Here is a 21,755-nt window from a genome sequence, read left to right as displayed (position 1 = left end):
AGTTTTGGAGATACAAGATTTCAGTCCGACAGCAACGAAATGTACTGTTGTCTATTCCCGTCAGGATAGACGGAATGAAATTATGACGAACAAAATACAAAGGTGCCACATGACGAAGTACCGACTTAAAAAGATCTACTCATATTTGAATAAAATAATAATAAAACCATTTAATACAGATAATCTCATATTAGTTGCACTCATTAAATAGTCTGGCAAATCCATAAGCAACAAAACGTTCCAAAACGTTTCAAAGTAATTTGCTATCTTGGATATAGTGGCATAGTATCCATTGTGATCACTTCAAAGACATCTATGTAACTATTTGAAATTAAAGCCATTAAAGGCTTTCCTCACGATATATCATTTTTTCACATTGTTAAACGTGTTTCTTTCGACAGAAGCCTGATTGTGAGGCAAAACTAAATACAATTTGCAAGTTACCAGAACGACATCAAGAACATTGCTGTGTTGGACCTAAAACACAGGTGTGGTTGGAATCGCAATTCAACAGGTGTGGTAAAACAGTGGACTTCTTCACCATGACTCGGTGTCACTGCTGGAGACCATCTTAATAGCTTCCCTTCTGCGTCTTCTGTTCCACCGATCCAAGCACCTATGAATGGATTCAAACAGTGCCAATGTGTATCTGGCAAAGATTGATGTCCACTTGAACACTCCAACAAAACAGTTCACAGAGTGGGATACAAAGCTTACAAACACTGTTGTAAAGTGTACCAGCATAAGGAGACTGCGTCCTAACCGCCTTCCATAATTAACTATTGCGTTTACTCTTGAATCATGTCTTCTACTCCTGTTTTGGATCATTATTGAAAAACAATTCGGTTCCTTTTATCTTCTACAAGCAGACATGACTACTTCATTTCGGTTTGCACGATTGTACGTTTAGAACTTATTTCACAGTTCCCTTGTGTACAGTTCTGCGGGACTCAGAGCCACTTGTAGTTTGAAGACACTCCCTTGCGCAGAACAGCGCTGCGTTTCTGCTTCCGGGATGTTTGGTGATGTGGCTCTGCACTGAAATCCTGGAGACGAAATTGAACAAATAATAACGCAGCCGTTCCCTCCGCCGATATCACAGGTTAGTTTTATATTTAATAACATAACCAAGTCGCCTCTAAATGTATTCGGCCGTTGACATGCCCAGCATATGCAAAACCACAAGTATTTTTAAAAATATCCCAACAGTTGTTTATCAGTAATGCGCGAGCCCACACACACAAGCGTATTATCGGACTGGGCTTTGATGATGTCGTTTTATAACCAACCACCATAAGAGATATAATCATACCTTTTTACGACTCGAACATTTTATTCATTGTTCATTGCGTCTCGAAATTCTGATACGAATCTTTTAGAAAACGGAGACGACGAGTCGCTGAATAATCTTAGATGTTGTGTAGCCAAAATGAAAGCTACGCAGCCGCAGTCTAAATTCGACATGTTTCGTTATTGTTCGGTTCTGTTCGGGTTTCTCCGCTTTATGGCCCTGTCACGGGAGAGCATTTTCCATTAGGCTATTAGTTCAAACGCACACAGTCATATCCTGCGGTACGGTCTTGCAGGCGTTCACAACTACTTAACTTTATTTATGCTCACTAAATAGGCGACGACATGTTTATTACATTACGCAGCCATGCAAAACGTGCGTAGCTGGTTTATGCACTATGCATTTTGCGACTTATGGGTAAGATGTGCCAGTGTTTATCCTACTTTTCTATATGCCGTAATTTATAGGGAATAAGATTTTGTCAGGTTATGTTGCAGCAGGATAATATAGACATCCGGCTTGTTTCTAGTTCCTGACCAACCAGCTACCTTGTTGAAAAAACAGGTATTACTAGCTGAAAGGTGCATTGTAACTGGTTCATGTTGGTTTATTATCTTTACACGACTTATCAAATTAATGACTTTAATGTGTGAATACAGATATAAAGTTATTAACTGTAATAATGCAGAATGCCCTTATAAAATACTCCCGTGATGCAATCACAGACCAACAGTATCAATAATTCTTATGTACTCATAAAAAATGAATATAGTGATCAGTGGCGTAACATAGTAATGAGTGGCCCCATTGCAAGCTATTACGACGGGCACGGTTATGAAGCACATACAAACACACAGCGCTTGTGTGTAGAAGGGAATCCATATAAGTTAATTTGTGATGTGATCTACTTAATTTAGAACAACTGAAATCGATATCTTATCAATTAATTAAGTAGCTCTAATTAAGATGGGTATTCAGCCTTACTCAAAGGCCACAGAAACATGGTGGGTCCGTTGTTACACACTTCAATCCATTCCACACCTGACGTTTTCTTCCTATTTATTAAATCCAGATAATTTATTTGAAGGATAAACAAAACCATATGTTTGTGGATTTTGAACAGAACCTCAGAAATGTTTGACAAACCACTAGACCATTAAAGCAGGCAAAATGTGTAGGCAAATGCAGGTCCGTAGCCAGCCTATTGAAAGGGGAGGTTCTTTTTTCAAAAAGTGGACCTTTTTGCAGTTTTTCTCCTCCTTTTGTATTTAATTATGAGGTTCAAATCCTTCATTTTGGTGACCTTTTATGCACTAATTTCTGCTGGATTAGTTTGTCTGCTGGTATCTTAACCAGCACGCTTTTTGATGCACCTAAAATATTTATTGCATTGTTGTCAAATTGCTTCCTCATGTAACACTTTTGTCAGTCCATACACAGTTCATAAGTTTAAAGACCACACTAACAACAGAATAGATTTAATGAACTTTACTGAAATATTAATAATAATTCTTCTCATCATCATTTCTTGACTCTCTGTCAATGCCTCTTTGCTATGTTTTATTATTATAATTACGCTACGTTTATATGGCTATTATATTGTAGACCAGGGGTCCCCAAACTTTTTTTCTGCAAGGGCCACATAATTCTCCCTGTCTTTAATGGGGGGCCGGGTCGGTTTGTAACAGAAAATTACATGGGCCGGAGGTTGAATTATTGTGGAGATTTAATTATGATTTTAAATGTATTTATTATGCCTCCTAATGGTAGAATAGTTTATTAATAGTTAATAGTTTAGTGCTACTCTTATGCATATTATGCATATTAATTAGCCTTTCTCGTTTCCAACCGCTTGGCCATTTTGTCGTCTCTGAAATTTTCCGATGGATCGCGCGTCAGTTTTATTGCAATGGTACGTTATGAATTTAACAAATAATTAGGCTATGTGAGTAACTTAGCGAAATTTGGGTCTGAAAGCTAATATTTATTATCAAATATAAACATGATATAAGTGAAACTATAGGCCTATATTAAAATGGGAGGGGCTTCTGACGCTCACTCACGGCCCTACTAGAGCAAGCTCCTGATTGGTTAACGCAGCGCGAATTTTCGCCAAAGTTACGATTTTTCAACTAGATCATCGCGTCTTTGCATTGACTTAACATGTAAATCACTCACGCTTAACGCTTCATTTGCGTTTGGTGTGAACACACTATAAGGCATTGTTCAGAGGGCCGGTTCAAATCTGTGGGCGGGCCGCAGTTTTGGCACCCTTGTTGTAGACTATTGAGTGGATAAATCCTTTTAATTAAAAGAAAAAATATATATATATATAACCCCCCGAACCCCCCCTGCCTACGGGCTTGAAATGTATGTATTTATTCACTGCTGTGAAGAATCACGGCACTTATTAGATTACGTTATTAATATTTTTATTAATATAGTCACAAGGGGCCACATCACGGAGTAGAGATTCTTATTCATATGTAATAATATAATCGGTTCATATTTTATATTTTGGTTATAAGTATTTGTGCCCTAAATGCAAATGTTTATCAGAGTATGATTTGTCTTTGCAATTGTCCTGTAACTGTCACAATATTTTGAGTAATGCATACAGTGCATCCAAGAACTCATTCAATATTGTATTGTCTATTTTGGCATGTAGGCCAGCCATGTTTAGCCGGCTGACCCAGGGGGTGAACTCCGTCCTCCAGGAGCTCTCCGGTGAGGAAGGATCCGAAGGCAACTCTCAAGTAAGTGTACCATGAACCAAAATGCAGTACGTGACAACATCATTCGTTGGCGAGAACGTATTTCCTAAACTGCTTTTTAAAAACTAAATAAACTTACGTCAACTTTGCTTTGTCAGATGTGGTAATGCTAGCCATGTCAACTGTGCTAGCATCAGTCGCATCATTGTAAGCAGTGTGGTGATCTCAACAACATCCACTGGATCAACATCCTGTTTTGTGATCATACTATTGCTCTTGTGAGTTTTCAAAAGTTGGGATGTTATAGGGTCATCAGACCAAATTTCTATGAGGCTCCTCACAACTCACAAGTTTGTCGGAGAGCTGCCATGCTAGTGCAAACTGTCAACAAACACTTTTCCTCATTCCATAATGTGCAGCTGACTACGGCAGCTGGTTTAGTCCAAAAACGTGCAGTATTTTTTGCATGTGGGTCTGTTTGAGGTCGGATCGTGTTCTCACCACAAATTAACTGCTCTTCAAGGAGGTCTCGGTATGCTTTTGTGCTGCACGATTAATCATATCGCAATGTCAGGCTATGCAATTACATGATGGCAAAATGTTGCCATTATATTAAAGAAACAAGTGCATTCGTGGCCATGACAAGTATCCATTCTAAGAGATATATGGCCATTTTCTATGCGAGAAAAAAAAATCGAGTCTTGTGTGGTGGTGGCGCGTGTGCTTGTGTGGTAACCTACATGGCGCAGTGTGGAGACGCGAGAAAATGGATGCAGAGCAGGCCTACACTGAACTAGTGCCCAGAACAAATGCTACCTCTGTTATTTGGCGATATCAGACACTGAGCAGAGTGAGGTACTGTGCAGAATTTGCAAAAGTAAAATAAAGTGCTAAATCGAAAGTTTTATAAAGAGGATTCAACCAGTTGGTTGAGTAACAACCACTTAAAGTAACAACAAAGATTATAGAGGTTTTACAGAGTGAACCACACATTTATATCCAGTTTCTTTTTCAAAAGAGTTCGTACAAGTTCATTTAATTCAGTAATTCAAAGATGTTACTATAATTTAATTTTAAAACATCAACTCTACTTGTCATTTCAACCGGACGATCCGACGGTCGCTGCTCGCATCGCGGCATGCCTGAGTGACATCTCGCTTTGGATGAAGGATCATCACCTGCAGCTAAACCTTGCAAAAACGGAACTGCTTGTGATCCCAGTCAACCCAAAGATTCACCACAACCTTGCCATTCAACTAGGCTCATCAACGATTACACCGTCCAGCACAGCCAGAAACCTGGGAGTGGTAATCGATGATCGGCTTAACCTCACAAGTCATGTTGCCAGCACCACCCGGTCCTGTAGATTCATCCTCTACAACATTAGGAAAATTAGACCTTTCCTATCGCAAGTCCTAGTTCAGGCTCTTGTCCTGTCCAAACTGGATTATTGCAATGCGCTTCTGGCTGGACTTCCTGCTTGCACAATCAAACCTCTCCAGATGATCCAGAATGCGGCGGCAAGAGTGGTCTTCAATGAACCGAAGAGAGCGCATGTAACTCCGCTCTTCATCAGGTTACACTGGCTCCCTGTTGCCGCCCGCATAAAGTTCAAAGCTATGCTCCTGGCCTACAAGACCAACACCGGATCTGCACCATCGTATCTCCACTCGCTAATGCAGATCTATGTTCCTGCCAGATCACTGCGGTCTGCAAAGGAACAACGACTAGTGGTACCATCCCAAAAAGGAAAAAAGTCACTCTCCCGTACCTTCTCTGGATCTGTTCCACATTGGTGGAATGATCTACCAGCTGCTACAAGATCAGCAGACTCGGTTGCCATCTTTAAAAAACGCCTAAAAACGCATCTCTTCCGTCAACACGTCGCTGATTGATTTTTCCTAATTCTCTTCCCTTTCCTAATTCTCTTCCCTTTCCTAATTCTCTTCCCTTTCCTTCTTTATAAAAAAAAAACCTTCTAACCTCACTATTCTTAGCTTTTTATACTGTGCTAGACTTTAATGGACTAGTTTGATGCACTTATGTATTTTGTGGCCTATGTTGTTATAATTGCTTCCAATGTTTCCTCATCTGTAAGGCGCTTTGGATGAAAGTGTCTGCTAAATGACTAAATGTAAATGTAAAATGTGTTTTTATTCTGTTGTGTCGTGGCTTTATTCCGTTGTGTTGTGGCTTTATTCCGTTGTGGCTCTATTCCGTTGCGTTGTGGCTTTATTCTGTTGCGTTGTGGCTTTATTCCGTTTTGTTGTGGATTGATTGCGTTGTGAACTTATATTTGCTTTTTAAATTTCGTTTTGCTGTGCACTAGTGGGCCACCGTACTTATTTGATCCGCTTTTGATGCACACTCGAGTGCAATTGCTGCAATCACACCAGCCGAAACGGACCGCACCAAGAAGAAAATTGAACTCCATTGCGTTTTAACCATACTAAATGAGTCAGATATGAAAGCACTCTTAAAGGCAACGTATTTCCATGATTAAGAATTTGTCTTTTCTTGTCTAAATGGGACTAAAACAAGTATAAGAAGACAAAGCAAGTCCAAGTCAGCTTTTATGTTATGAATTTTGTTATTGATACAGGATGGTTTGGTCCCTCAACCCCAGCCTGATACAGAAGCTTCCCTGGAGGGCCCTGGACCTCCAGAAGAGGCCTTGGAGCGGCTGGCCCAGACAGAACAGCTGGTGATTCAGCTGAAAGAGTTAATCCGAGAGAAAGACATCCTGCTTGCCAACACTGAGAAACAGCATAAGGTGAGGACCTACAAGTTAAAAAGATTTTAGGTGAAACTCACTGAAGCAGACTGTGAACATTAACCGCTCTGAAGCTTGGCTCGGGATTTCTTAAACAAGCTGTTTTTGTCTTCAAACAGGAGGAGAAAGAACAGGCAGAGGTGAAGTTTACAAAGCTCAAACTGCAGGCCAAAGCAAAGATGACTGCACTAAACAAACAGATCTCTGAGCTGAAAGGACAAGAAGCATTGAATAGCAGTCAGGTAAAAATATTTACATATTTGGTATGACGTGGAATTTGTAATGTCGGAATTGTTATTGCACATTCATTTCACTTTTCCATGAAGTACAAGGCAAGCACAAGTTGATTTAATCCCATATTTCTTAAAGGAAAGTTTAGATCCATGTACAGCATCTGTGGCATGCTGGCCATTCTTAAAATAATTGTCACTTCTTCCTTAAACCAAAAGCAAAAGCTGGATGTTGTCCAGTCATGCACTTGAAAAGAGCTTAGAAGCCAAAATGAACAGTTCACGTTTTTGTTGTGTGATAAGATTCATTATTTCCCACAAAAGTATTGTGTGTGTATACGGATATCAAATATTGAATATACTTTATATAGACAAGGTTGGTAAGCAATTGTATTACAGTCTTATGTTGTTTACACATTTAATGTTAACTTCTGACCATAGTTTAAAAAAAAAGTGATTTCTTTATTTAAGCGTAATTGCATCAGCTTTGTTCCCTTAACATATCTGCATGTAATGGGCCGAATTCATTAAAAATGTTCTCCTCTCTGGCATTATATTGATGGATGGATCAAACTGTTTTTCAGAATTCAGAGAGCTCCTTCACAATGCCTCCAGCAGTAGAGGAGGAGCTCCAGCAGCTCAAAGAGATGCTCACTCAGGCAGAGTCATCCAACAGGACCCTTCAGCATCAGCTCTGGGAGGCTGAGCAGCGTGTGAGAGAGGAAGGACAAGCCGAGCAGGTGCGCATCACTCATCAGAATACTGCCGGAATACTGTTCTTTACGTTTTCATTTGTGTGACGAGAGTCTTAGTCTTTTGCTCTCAGACACAAATGAAATGTCCATTATTCAAACCTGTTATATTGTCCAGGTGCGTGTCCTGCAAACTGTGGTGAAGGAAAAGGATGTACGATTCCAAGAACAAATCCTCAAGCATGAGCAGGAGATTCTCAGTATCACACAGACCTCAAATGATAGTGATTTACAGCAGGTAACTTGTGTCTGAGTTGGGGGTGTGACTGATTTTTTTAGATTTAAAGGGGGGCTAGACCACAAAGGTTTGAGATCCACTGAGTTATAAGGTATTTATATTTCATTTGTGAAATTAAAATTAAAATGAAAAAAAAAAGAATATACACTGCTCAAAAAAATAAAGGGAACACCTGATCATCACAGCTCAACAATGTTAATAAGACATTATGTAATTATCATTTATTTCTTAAACGAATAACCAAACATGTACCCTCTGTTTTCCTTTTGTTTGATTTACAACAGCCTGAGGTTTTGGAGCCACATTTGCTTTCTATTAGCAAGCATAAAATGATAGCTCATCATGTTACCATTGCAATTTTGATCTAAGCTGTCTAGTTTTGACAGGAGTGCGCAAATAGGGAGCGACGCAGTCACGACGCACATGCGTTGCGCAGTGCACATTTTCTAGCCGCTTCGGCACCACATCGAGATTGTAATATTTCAAAGAAAGTGGTGCATCTCGCATTTTCCATGCACGGATTTAGATACGAAATGTGAATGGCCCCTTATGCAGTATTTCTTCCTCCACCTTGTTTTGTTTTGCTTTAAGCCTGTCTTTTATTTCACAGGCCCTTCGTGCATCCCAGCAGCGTGTGGAGGAACTAGAAGAATCTTCACGTTCTCGTTCAGAGGTCCTAGAAATGTTGCAGCAGGAGCTTAACAGTGCAGACCAACAGAAACAGGTTAGCATTATTATCGTGTTCTACCAGGTTTATAGGTTTATGTACCAAGTTCATAGCTTTCATAAATGTTTTGTTTTGGCAGATTCTAACTGTTCAGTTCAGGCAGATGGAGATGGAGTTGTCAGAATCCAAGAGACTGAGAGATGAGGAGAGGCAACAGTGGTCGATGAGAGCTGAAGAACTACAGATTCTAAGAGCAAGACTAGAGTCGTTGTATAGTGAAAAAGAACAGACCATCAATGCTCTCAACTCTGAGTTAGTAAAAAAGACATTAGAGTTGGACGAAATGAGCGCAAAACTTAAAGATGAAGCATATGAAAAAGAAAAACGACCGGAGAGGTTAGGAGAGAAAGAATCTAGTTTCGAGGCAGAGCTGGCCAACATGCGAACAAGTTTTGAAGCCAAACTGGAGAAATCAGAGAATAAGAGAGAGCAGGCCATAAATGCCCTCAACTTTGAATTACTGAACAAGACCACAGAGCTTGATGAAACGAGAGCCAAGCTTGCTGCTGAGGAAATAGAGAAGAATAAAGAACTGGAGAGATTAAGAGAGAGAGAGACCGAACTGATCAACATGCAAGCAAATCTAGAAGCCAGGCTGGAGACATTGGAGAGGGAGAGAGAGCAGATCATAAATGATCTCAATGCTAAATTAATGAAAAAGACAACAGAACTGGATGAGATAAGGGAAAAGCTTGCAGCTGAGGAAAGAGAAAAGCTGGAAACATTAAAAGAAGTGAGACAGAGCTTTGAGACAGAACTGGCTAACATGCAAGCAAATCTAGAAGCCAGATTGGAAAGCTCAGAGAATGATAGAGAGCAGATCGTCAATGATCTCAACTTGGAATTACTGGGAAAGAACACAAAGCTGGATGAAATGAGAGCGAAGCTTGCAGCAGAGGAAAGAGAGAAGAATGAAGGACTGGAGAGATTAAGAGAGAGAGAGACAGATCTGGCCAACATGCAAGCAAATCTGAATACTAGTCTTCAGGCAACAGCAAGTGAGAGAGAGCAAACCATCAATGATCTCAACTCCGAATTGCTGAAAAAGACAGCAGAGCTGGATGAAATGAGAGTGAAACTTGCAGCTGAAGAAATAGAAAAGAATGAAGAACTGGAGAGATTTAGAGAGAGAGAGATTGGCTTTCAGGCAGAGATGGCCATCATGCAAGCAAATCTAGAAGACAGGCTTGAGACATCAGAGAAAGAGCAGACCATCACTACTCTCAACTCCGAATTACTGAGAAAAACTGCAGAGCTGGATGAAATGAGAGCGAAACTTGCAGCTGAGGAAAGAGAGAAGAATGAAGGACTGGAGAGATTAAGAGAGAGAGAGACAGAACTGATCAACTTGCAATCAAATCTAGAAGACAGGCTTGAGACATCAGAGAGTGAGAAAGAGCAGACCATCAATACTCTCAACTCCGAATTACTAAGAAAAACTGCAGAGCTGGATGAAATGAGAGCGAAACTTGCAGTTGAGGAAAGAGAGAAGAATGAAGGACTGGAGACATTTAGAGAGAGAGAGACAGAACTGATCAACTTGCAATCAAATCTAGAAGACAGGCTTGAGACATCAGAGAGTGAGAAAGAGCAGACCATCAATACTCTCAACTCCGAATTACTAAGAAAAACTGCAGAGCTGGATGAAATGAGAGCGAAACTTGCAGTTGAGGAAAGAGAGAAGAATGAAGGACTGGAGACATTTAGAGAGAGAGAGACAGAACTGATCAACTTGCAAACAAGTCTAGAAGCCAGGCTTGAGACGTCACAGAGTGAGAGAGAGCAGATCATCAATGATCTCAATGCTCAATTACTGAAAAAGACCACAGAGTTGGATGACCTAAGGGACAAATTAGCTGCTGAGGTGAGAGAAAAGCAAGAGAAACAAACAAGCTTTGAAACAGAGCTGGCCAATTTGCAAGCATGTCTGGAAGTTGCAGAGAAACAGAAAGAGGAGATGACCAAGAAACTGGAGATAGAGGTCACAAGTCACATGGAAGAAGTTCGCTATCTTCAGGAAAACCTTGATGAAGTGGAGAGAGAATGGGAGGAGAGATCTCACAGTGAACAAACTCATCTAGCACTGGTGAAAAATGAGCTTGAGTGCTTGAGAACGAGATTGGACACAAACATGGCGGAACAGAAAGCAGGACAGGTCGTCAAAGACACACTGGAGGAACTCTGGAGAGGACTTCAATCTTTAACTACAGTTAGGGAGACTGAAGCAGAAATGCCCATCCCTAATGATCCAGCGCAATTTTTGGAGATATTACCCACCTTGAAAGCCCAGCTGGGTGACCTCACAGCCGAACAGCAGAAGAGTCAAGCTAGCGTGTCTGACATCACACTCATCCTACAGTCTTTGCAAGGTAAACATCCCAGAACAAAGTTCAAAGCACTTTTTGTGGCCGCTAAAAGTACATCCAGAGCCACACCATAAGGTGACTTGTTTGTACTGTGATAAAAAAGTAATGTGTTTTAAATGCACCTGATGCTATAGGTCAACTAAATAAAAGCACAGCGGAGAAAGAGGAAGCAGTTGCTAGGATACAGGAACTGGAACAACAACTTCACACTGTTCAGGTGGGTAGATTGCAAAATTGTGTTTTAAAGTTCCACACAGGACACTGATATTTGCTCCCTAAAATTCATCCAAAGGTTTATTGACAGAGTTGTTATTTTGAATCTGTTCAATCGAAAAGCTAAGACCTTGATTATTGCAATTAAGGACAAGGAATATTTGGAAGTACTGAGATTTCCTTCTGACACATTAAAGCAAAATATATGAAAATAAACATACATTGCAACAGACACAAAGTGATGTTAACACATAGACGATCTGTCTCTCAGCCTATTAGGCCAGCGATATCATTATCCTTTCAACAGTCATCACCTGCTTTAACTGCTGTCCTCTCATTGACTGTAATTTACCATAATTATAAAGTGTTAATAAAGTTTAGTTCCAAAAAGTGATAGTTGCCCAAAAATTTTAATTCTGTCAACATTTATTCATCCTTATGTAAGACCTGTCTTTGACTCTGGCTTCTATTTTGAGCATTGTGGTTTTTTGTCCATTCAATGGAAGACAATAGGTTCCAATGTGGTTGCCTGCATTTTTCAGAATATCTTTTGTGTTCTGCAGAAGTAAGTCATACAGGTTTAGAATGACATGAGCACGAGTAATTGATAAAACTATTTTTTGGGGGTGAACTATCCCACTAGTGTGCTATTATCAAGCATTAAATAGTCTAAGCATATTGTTTGATGTAACTGAGGCTTGTGTTTCTAGGTTGCTGGTGAGTCATCAGGTGATCATGTGACTGTGATGGATTTAGACAGTGCACAGCAGGGTGAGTTTAATGTTTGCCTTTGTACAGCTCATTTGTGCCAGTACTTTGAACTGGTCTGCTTTTTTACTGTCATTTTTTTATAGTTTTTCTTTTATGTCCATGCCCTTTAATAATGCCGTTACTCAAAAGTGTTGCAATGTGTAGTACATGCCCTTTAATAATGTAGTTACTCAAAAGTGCTGCAATGATATTATGTTTGGATTACTTGACAGGCAGGTTTACTTTACCGGCCTCAATCCAAAGGGCTATGTCACAACACAAAAATAACCAGAAAGTGAGGGGAAAATAGTATTAAAGCAATTTATAGTAACACGCATGCGTAATGAAAAATTGTAATAACATTTTATTCTCCCTTAGATGGCAGTGGAGATGGACATAGTTCAGGAAATGCAATACAGACAGATCGGATACTATTTCTGGAGCAGCAGCTTGCAGACAGAGAAAAACTCACTAAAGACCAAGCTCTGAATATCCCAGAATTTGGAAGTGTGGACAGTGTACCAACAGGAGACAACACTGGATTGCATGATAGCTCTGCAGCTCTGTCTGAAGTTTCCGAGACAACACTTGTGGCAGTGGACACCTCTGTCCTCCTTGAAAGTAGCCCTGATATTATAGCTCCTCAGCCTGAGTCTCCTGCAGAATCAAAGGGCACTTCCTCAGATGAAATGGTTACAAGCAGTGATTCTGAAGTAGCTCATAGTAGTTGGACTCTTTTGGAAGCAGTAAACCAAGATGGGACTCAAGAGTGGCCACCCCAGGTTCAGGACTTGTCCTCATTACGGATATCCACACAATCCTGGGATGAGGCCTGTGATGAGCATGTGACATCAACTAGCTGCATAGTGGATATTGAGTCACAGTCTGTAGTTATCAATGAAACTCTACAGGTGTGTATTAGCCAGCAAGAGGGAAGTTTGCAAAATACTAATTTAAGCACAAGTCAAGCTTTTGCACAGCTTTTAGCAGAAGAAATTCAGAAAAGATACAGTGAACTTCTGGGCGAGCTTCAGCAGTTGAGAGATTCAGCGTTGCAATCGCAGGAGAAAGTTAAGCAACTAGAAGAGCAATTACAGTCATTTATAGTTTCCAAAGATGAGGCTGAGTCAAAGGCAAACATATATGAGACAGAGCTGTTGGAAGCTAGAGCTTTGATTCAGCAAGAACAAGTGCAAACACAGAATGTTACTGAGCAGTTTCAGAACGTGCATGATGTTCTCTCTAAAGATAAGCAGATGCAAGAGTTGAGGGCAGATTTAGATGATGCTTATAGAAGACTTGCTGAACAAGAAAGCCAATCTAGAATGCTGACTGCCCAACTTGAGGACAGAGAGTTTAACTCCAGTGAACTAGAGAAAAGTCTCTTGGGCATGGAGGACAGGTTACATCAGATCTCTCAGGAGACTGACATGACCAAAGCTGCTCTCCTTGACAGGACTGGCGAACTGGAGTCTCTTCAAAAGTGTCTTTCACAAAAAGACCAGGAGATGATGGAGCTCAATGACAGCATGACTGCCAAACTCATCCAGGCTGGAGAAGAAAGGTTCACAATATCCAGTGAAGTAAAAAAACTTAAAGAGCAAATTTATGAACTAGAAACAGCCAGAGATGACCAGAAAACACTAGAGGATCAAACTGCAGAGAATGAAAAGCTTTTTGCATTACAGAAGGAAAATAAGGACTTTGTTTCTCAAATGTCTGCTATAAAGAAAGATGGAGAACAAGTCAAGAGAAAACTGCAGGCAGCTCTAATCCAACGCAAGGATTTGATGAAAAAGGTTGCAGAGTTTGAAAAGCAAGCTAAGAGCAGGGAAGAAAAGGAAAGAGATGACAATGAAGCAATGACTCTTCAGTTCAAATGTGAAATCAAAGAAAAGGATCTGGAAATACAGAGACTTGAGGCTTTGTTGCAAGAAACCAGAGATGTCTTAAATTTGAAAGAGGAGACCCTGATAAGTCTACAAGACAAAATTAACAACCAAGAACAAACATTGACCAAGTCTCATGAAGAAATTCAATGTCTAACAGAGCAGTATGTACAAATGAATGAACAACAAATGTTGCATGCAGAAGAGGACAAAAATAGACTTCTTTTACAAATATCTTCCATGGAATCAGACATTGAAAGATTGAACCAAAAGCTTCAGGAAGCTACAGATACTCTTGAAAATACTGTATTGAAAGTTCAAGAGAAAGACCTTCAATGTTTTGAACAGACTAAAGAGCAAAGAGAAGGCTACAGTGATCTTCTTAAGCGCTTCCAAGATGAAGAGGCAGAGAATGCTGAGTTGTTGAGTCGTATTAAAGAGCTAGAGGGAATGCTAGAATCAAAGAATGTTGCATATAATGTGGCAAATGTTAAGATGGAGGAAAATGTTGGATCAACATCACATAATTTAGGGAAAACAGAGACAAATGATTGGGCTCAGGAGGACTGGGTGGATTTTGCATCTGCTGAAACAGAGACCCAACAACAGCACATACCTTGTGAGCAGTTTCAGCAACCATCATTGAAAGATCATGAGGCTATTGTAATTGCTCTTCAAGATGAGATAAAAGTTGAGCATGCTGCTCGTGCAGAATTAGAGTTGCGTTTACAAGAGAGCCAGTCACTAGCAGATAGCAAGGCCGAAGAGCTGCACGAAGAACTAAAAGCCCTGAGGGAAAAGGAGAGGCAGATTGATGGTCTCACTAAAGTGATAGAGGCTCTTAGGGAGAAGTGTCAGACAGCAGAAGTTCATGCAGAAACCCTGAAAGCGGAGGTCGATCAGGCTTGGGAGGCAGCTAAAAGAAGCATCTCAGATGCTGAGTCTCCAATCAAAGCTCTTCAGTCAGAAGTAGAGGAATTTAAACATTTTCTTAAAAACAAAAACGATGAGATTGTCGATTTAAGCCAGCAGCTAAGTGAACAAAATTCCCTTTTGCTTAAGATGCAGGAAACTGTGACAGAAAAAGATCAGCAGATTGCTTCTTTACAGGAAGGGCTTAAAACTGAGCAAGACCGAGTTCAAAAACTGGAAGAAGAGATGCCTCTGCGAGAGGTAGAAGAGAAGGGTAACAGTGCTAAACTCCAGCAGCTTCAGCGTAAACTGCAGGCTGCTCTTGTGTCACGTAAGGAGGCTCTCAAAAAGAACCAGGCACTGAAGGACGAGCAGGCTGCTGCTGAGAAGGTCAGATTAGAGCTACAGCAGAGGCTTGAGTTTGTGGAGGTGGAGCTGAACAAGTCAAAGGAAGAGAGGGAGAAATTAATTGAGGCGGTAGATCGAACTTTGTTGGAGAACCAGAGTCTCAGTGCTTCCTGTGAGAGCCTTAAGCTTGCGATGGAGGGCGTTCTGAATGAGAAGGATGCATGCAAACGTCAAGCTGAGAGCACCAAAGAGGAAGCACAAGAAGTGTGCAGGCAACTGGAAGAGAAGATACAAAGCATGAAGGAGGAGTATGAAAGCCTCCTTAAGTCATACGAGAATGTAAGTGACGAGGCTGAACGAGTGAGGCGAGTGCTTGAAGCTGCACGACAGGAGAGGCAAGAGTTGGCGGCGAAGGCGCGAGCACATGAGTCAGCCAGACAGGAGGCAGAGAGGTTAGCTGAGGAAGCAATGAAGGAAGTGGACGTTGTAAAAGATAAGATGAGGAAATTTGCCAAGGTCAAACATCAGAAGATTATGGATCTAGAGGAGGAAAATGAAAAACTTAGAGACCAGAAAGATAAGAAAGGGACCAGAGATGCTGAACCCGAGCTAAAGACAGAGCTTGAGAAACTCAAAGAGGAGCTTGAGAGCTTGAAAGTGAATTATAATATTGCGATGGATGAGAAAAACTCTTTGGATCAGCAAGCTGAGGAGTTGAGACAACTTTTGAGTGAGAAAATGGACAGAAATGCTAGTGAGAGTCTGGGTATAATCGAGACCATTCAGGAAGTTAAAGTTGTCGCACATCAGAGAGGTCATGATTTAATTGAAAAACAAGAGTACCTGGGAAGCAGCAGTTCTGCAGAGACTATTTTACAGATGCAGCCACAAGAATACAATGTTGATAATGAACACAAAGTCATGGAAGGACAAACAAAGAGTGTCATGACTGCTGAAACAGAGACACTAAGAGAACTTGAGACTTCTCTAAAAACAGCAGAGAGTAGGGTCAGTGAACTTGAAGTTGCTCTTCAGGATCAGATGGAATTGAGAAACAAGCAAGAATCCATGCTCAATGAAGAACTGGCAGCTCTCAACAAGCAACTTCAGGAGTCTTTAGAAAGAGATGATTTCCAGAAGGAAGAACATTTTAAGAAAGAGACCCAACTTCAGGAACTTCGCACCAGGCTAGAGGCTGAAAGGGATGACCTGGAGGAGCGTTTGATGAATCAACTGGCTCAGCTCAATGGCAGCATCGCAGGCTACCAGCAAGAAGCATCTGACAGTCGTGAACGCCTCGCGGACATGCAGCGGGAACTGGAGAACCTTAAGAGAGAGCAAGCTGAGCTAGAGGCTGAAGTGGCCAGCGAGAGGGACCGGGCTGCCAGGATGGAAGAGGATATGAGGCAGGCCCAACGCGAGAGAGCAGAGGCAGAGTCTGAGGCAGGCAGACAAAGAGAGCTGGAGCAGAAGTTAAAATCGGCACAGAGGTTTAAAGAAGGTAGTCAAAACAGAACACGTCAACTTGAAGAACTGCTAAGGGAGAAGCAGTTAGAAGTCCGTCAGCTTCAGAAAGACTACATCGAGTACCAAGAGAGAATAAGTGAACTTGCTAAGGAAGTAAAATCATTACTGTTGGGTAGAGATGAGGTGCATGCAGAACTTGAGGCAGCACGCTTGGAAATTTCAAAGATTATGCAAGAGAGAGCAGGTATTGAATCTGAGCTTTCAGTCTGTAAAGGGAAACTGGACGTGGCACTGGAAAAGACAAAACAAGCCCTGGCAGACAAAGACGCTGCTGAAAAAATGGCACAAAGTCGAGAGGTTGAGTTGAAAGCAGATGCGGAGCGTACCCTTGATGAAGTCCGGTATCGTCTTGGAGCGGAGCTTAAACAGATTGAATTGAGACTTGAGAAAGCCTACAGGGAACGGCAGAGGCAGGAAAAGGCCAATCTTGAAGCAAAAAATATTGCAGAGGCTGCAGACAAGCATGCACAGGAAACGCAGAATCGCCTGGATGAAGCATTGGCTAGACTGGCTGCCTTTTCACGCTCCATGTCCTCTTTGCAGGACGATCGCGATCGAGTGCTGGATGAAGCCAAGCAATGGGAAAAACGTTTTCATGGTGAACTACGGGAAAAGGAGGCTGACGTTCGCGAGGCTGAGAATCGAGCCAAAGAACTTGCTGAGCAAATGCAGTTGGAGACCACACAGAAGGAGGAGCTGCAGAGTTTACTCGAAAGGTTTGTTGAGTTACTTCGGTTTATGTTTTTGATAGCTTTTATATTTTGATTTGTAATGGACCATATGTTTTATGTCTACAGGATGCTGAAAAATGAGGAGATCCTACAGCTACAGTTGAGTGAGACAGAAAAGAAAAAAAGTGAAAGCCTTGCAGCTCTTGAAAAAGAGAAGAATGAGCTTCAGGAGAAACTCACACAAGTAGAGGCCAACCTAGCCGAAACTTGCTCTGAGCTGACTTCTTTAGAGACTGAAGCCGAGGGACTACGCAAGCATGCAAAGGCTCTAGAAGAAGCCGTGGACAGACTTCAGAGCGAGGTTAATGAGGCACGTATGGCAATCAAAGAACGCGAGACAGAGCAAAGGAGACTCGGCTTGAGGCTAGAGCAGCTGGAAACAGACTTGAGCTCTTCCAAGAACCTGACCAATTCTCTTCAGGCATCGTTGGATGAAAAAGAGAAGAGGGAGATGGAGCTCCTTGGTGAGAAGGAGCAAGCTGTTACACAGGTACCCACTATACAGAACACCAATATTCTAAGAAACAAATGCATGGACATCATTATATACAGTTGTATGTATTCTTCTTTTCTTTTAGGCTGTTGAAGAGGCTAGGAAGGATGCAGATGGACGGGCCGAACTGGCAGAAAAAGAGCTCGAGAAGAGGAAAGAGGAGTTGCGTGGTTTAGAGGAGAGGCTCCGTAAAGCTGAGGATGATGCATTCCAGAGCAGAGCTCAGCTAGAGTCCTTCACCAAGGCTATGGGCTCCTTGCAGGATGACAGGGACCGAGTGGTTAGTCAATACAAGCAACTAGAGGAGAGACACCTCCAGGTAACATTTTTGGACATTCTAACCCCTCATACATTTTCTCATGCACAAAAAGCTAAAGTTTCGATAACTTTTTTTAGGTTATGATGGAGAAGGATAACCTTATCCAGGAAGCCGCAGGTGAGAACAATGGGCTGAAGGAAGAGATTCGAGCCCTGTTGTCACAGCGGGATGATCTCAATGCTGAGAATGCCAAACTTTCTGCCCAGCTTCATGGCTACAGAAATGATCTGAACCAGGTTCTTGTCATGAAAGACTCCCAACACAAGCAGATTCTTGCTGCTCAGGTAGAACGCATCAGTGTTTTGGAGAGACAAAAAGAAGAGCTGGAGATTCAAATTCTAGCTCTGGAAAAAGATAGCCTACAGGGAAGGGTACTACCAGTTGAGCGGGAGATCTTGAGCCAGGCCAGTGAAGGAAGCGGCAAAGATGATGCGCCGGGGGCTGAGGTCGAGAAGCTAAGGGAGCAGCTTCTAGCTGCTAGGAATCGCATCACTTTCTTGAAAGAAACCTTGGAATTGGAGAGGGGGGCTCAGGCAACACACAACAAAGAACTGAAGGAGCTGAAATGGGAGAGTGGTATTCTGCGCACCGAGTCTGAAACGGCAGAGGAGCGGGTGGCGGAGCTGGCACGAGACCTGTTGATGATGGAACAGCAGCTTCTGCAGGAGAGGGAGGGGGCAGCTCAGCTTCGATCTCAGAACCAGTCCTTCGGTCAAGCCATGGCCTCTCTGCAGGATGCAAGAGATCAGGCTGTCAGCGAAGCAAAGGAGCTGCGGCTGCAATTAGATGAGAATAACCGGAAAGGCAATTCACCGTCTCCCCCTGGTGACTCGAAAGGAGAAGTGTGGAGCCTTAAAAATGCACTTTCGGCACTGCAGAATGACAGGGAGAGGATGGTACGTGTCCTTGAATTATCCTTTACTGTATAATTTTAACGAAGTATCCATGAAAATAATTACATTGTTCCTCAGTTGGAACAGCTGCGGTTGCAGCGTGCTGAACTGGGTCGACTTGGCTCAGGTGAACTGTCCAGGATTTCTCAGGTTCTTGAGGAAGAGAGAAGAATGGCAGGGGACAGAGAAAAGCACATTGCAGAGCTGAGAGACAGAGACGCTCAGATGGAGAGAGATAAGCAGGAACTGGAGATGCTCAGGTGAGATCATCTTTGCCCTACTGCCGTTGTGACATTTTGGCTGTTGTGTTAAATTGCAAATTAAGGAAGTGATTTGTAAAAGCCCTAAAAAATTACCACAATTGTGTCACTTAAATTTTGTGTGTCACATGTTTTACATGTGTAGGTTAGAGAGGATGGACTGGCAGGGCCAGGCTGAGCTCCTGAAGCAACAGACCCTCACTGCCCTCTCAGACAGGGACCAGCAGCTGCGGCAACTCACTGCTATGCTGGAGGAGGTGCGCGCATCAAAACCACGGCACGAATACACACAAAGACAGGTAAAACCAATTCTGACCTCTTACAAATCTGACAAATAGTCAGATCCTTTTTTGTAATTAATCCATCTTGTTTTAAGTTGAGAATGTGTGTTGTAAATCTATGTATAGTTCCTCATTCCATGATCTGTTTTGTTATTTTAAGCATGGCTTTCTGTGTCCTTTAGGGAAGTCTGGCTGTAGACGCTGCCCCTGGTGGCCCTCTAGAGCACAATGAGGGATATAAAGCAGAGTGTATTGAACTCCAGAGAAGGTTATCTTGCCGTTAATTCAGCTAATAAACTAGTCAATAAAGTCAAGAAACAGACAGCTCTTTTAGATATAACAGTCATTTATAGATATGGTTGAGATATCAACTCAAATGTTTCTGTTTCATGTGTTTTAGGCTGGATGAAGAGACGGAACAGCGACTGAGGGTAGAGGAGCAGCTAATTTCTGCCCAGGATCATCTCAAAAGGTTTGCCTACTAGCATACCCAGAAAGTCCTGGCTATTTTTAATCATCATTTTTTATGGAATAACGCATACTGATAATTCACTCGAAGTCAGACCAGGAAAATGAGATGATTTGTAACCACTTACCATGAAGTATATATTTTATTTACTTTCCATAGTTTCACACAAGGGGAGTGGCAGACAGCAATTGAAATGATGTCAGAGACTGCTGTCCTGGTTGAGCCACCAGAGGGCGCAATTACACGGGTAAACGCAAATGCATATTACAGTGACACAAAGACGATTGTAAATCCAACAATGGCATTATAAATTGCAAATATTTCAAATGGTATTTTATAAATGATATGAATTTCTCTGTATGTCCCTCAGACTCGCAGTGGTGGACCTGGGCTGCTGCGAATGCTGCGAGTAGCGTTCTGCTCTCGTCAACGGACTCCTCTGCTGGTGTCACTCTATCTGCTAACCATTCACGTTCTGTTGCTGCTCTGCATTGGAGGATACCTTTGAGACACGACATGTTTTACTGAGAGAAAGAAAGTTACATATTAATTTACTTATGATTACAAATATTTTGACATAATGACAAACACATGTTTATCCAATTTACAGTTTTACAAAAACATGTTTCTGGGCTTATTTACCAAAGTTACAGCTAATCTGCTAAATTGATCAGAATGCTTTTTGTCTGAATCCATTCCACCTACTTTGGGAGCTTGGTGAAAACTAGCAACACTATAACACTACCTAGTGCACGTCCTCCTGATCGTTATCGTACAGATAAGAAGCTTCTCATCAATGAAGGAATATTTAAATATATTTTGTAAAATGAAGCTGACGCTGTACAGGATCAATGTTTTTCTCGACACATTAGAATCATGAATTGGTTTTCATCTCCGTTTCTCTCTAATGGGGTTTTTATGGACATCTTGAATAACGGTCAGGATGTGTGCCTTCTAGCAGGCTGCAGTCCAGTTTACTGTAATTTGTTTAATTGTTCTTTTTTTTAATTCCTCAAATGGAAACATTCACATGTAATAGAATTGTGGATACATCTACTGTACATCTCTGCTAGACGAGACACGTTTGAGCGTTTAGTCAGTCATGGCAATAGTTTGCCAGTTTGGTGCAATACAGTCATTTAGATTTAGATTTATTTTAATCTGTATTTTTGCTTTGGGTTTATTTGTTGTCTTTTGTTGTATTTGTTTTGGTTATTTGTAACACTACACATGTTCAGTTTGGACTACTAGTCCATTTAATCTCTCTTGATGACTTAAATCAGAGTCCTTGGCTTGAATTTTTTTGCCCGTTTTTTCCTGTTGTAAAATATAAGCGCCAATGCTCAGCTTTCATGTCTTATTTTTAGCCAGAATCGACGGACTTCCTATGATGACGCTACTACTGTCAATATTGATCTGATAAGGCTGCAGTAGATTGTGATTAAATGATACAGTGGGATTTTAAGCACAGCCCAATGAGTGTTCATCTGTAAAATCTGTGTAAATGATCCTTTCCATCCTTTGACCCTGTTGTAGGGGCTATATTTTGGAAATAAAGTTTATTTATGGGAACACACAC

At 41.5% G+C, this 21,755-nt stretch overlaps 1 protein-coding gene across 3 annotated transcripts; it reads left to right on the top strand.

Annotated features, from left to right (window-relative positions):
- Positions 1 to 940: 940 nt before the first annotated feature.
- Positions 941 to 21,752, top strand: golgb1 (golgin B1). 3 transcript variants are annotated; one of them, XM_079454914.1, is made up of 21 exons: positions 941 to 1,102; positions 3,960 to 4,047; positions 6,608 to 6,778; positions 6,898 to 7,020; positions 7,593 to 7,748; positions 7,879 to 7,998; positions 8,609 to 8,722; positions 8,805 to 11,094; positions 11,226 to 11,308; positions 11,576 to 11,647; positions 12,015 to 12,075; positions 12,433 to 17,446; positions 17,528 to 17,951; positions 18,040 to 18,273; positions 18,351 to 19,169; positions 19,245 to 19,426; positions 19,572 to 19,683; positions 19,890 to 19,975; positions 20,108 to 20,179; positions 20,336 to 20,423; positions 20,547 to 21,752. In XM_079454914.1, exons 2-21 carry the CDS (start codon positions 3,967 to 3,969, stop codon positions 20,682 to 20,684), a joined length of 10,440 nt encoding a protein of 3,479 aa, XP_079311040.1. In that variant the 5' UTR covers positions 941 to 1,102; positions 3,960 to 3,966; the 3' UTR covers positions 20,685 to 21,752. The 3 variants fall into 3 exon arrangements, with proteins under 3 accessions (XP_079311040.1, XP_079311039.1, XP_079311041.1); XM_079454913.1 differs by having other exon boundaries at positions 19,572 to 19,725; XM_079454915.1 differs by lacking the exon at positions 11,576 to 11,647 and having other exon boundaries at positions 19,572 to 19,725.
- The last annotated feature ends 3 nt before the right edge of the window (positions 21,753 to 21,755 follow it).

Source organism: Barbatula barbatula (genome assembly GCF_947034865.1).
Source record: "Barbatula barbatula genome assembly, chromosome: 4".
NCBI classification, from domain to species: domain Eukaryota; kingdom Metazoa; phylum Chordata; class Actinopteri; order Cypriniformes; family Nemacheilidae; genus Barbatula; species Barbatula barbatula.
The sequence above is the reverse complement of the archived record's forward strand: the minus strand, read 5'-3'. Positions and strand labels throughout refer to the sequence as shown.

Coding starts and splice junctions, on each gene's coding strand:
- golgb1 (XM_079454913.1), top strand. CDS start 3,967: ATGTTTAGCCGGCTGACCCAGGGGGTGAACTCCGTCCTCCAGGAGCTC. Junction 19,976..20,107: donor TGTATTGAACTCCAGAGAAG/GTTATCTTGCCG, acceptor CATGTGTTTTAG/GCTGGATGAAGAGACGGAAC. Junction 20,180..20,335: donor GCCCAGGATCATCTCAAAAG/GTTTGCCTACTA, acceptor TACTTTCCATAG/TTTCACACAAGGGGAGTGGC.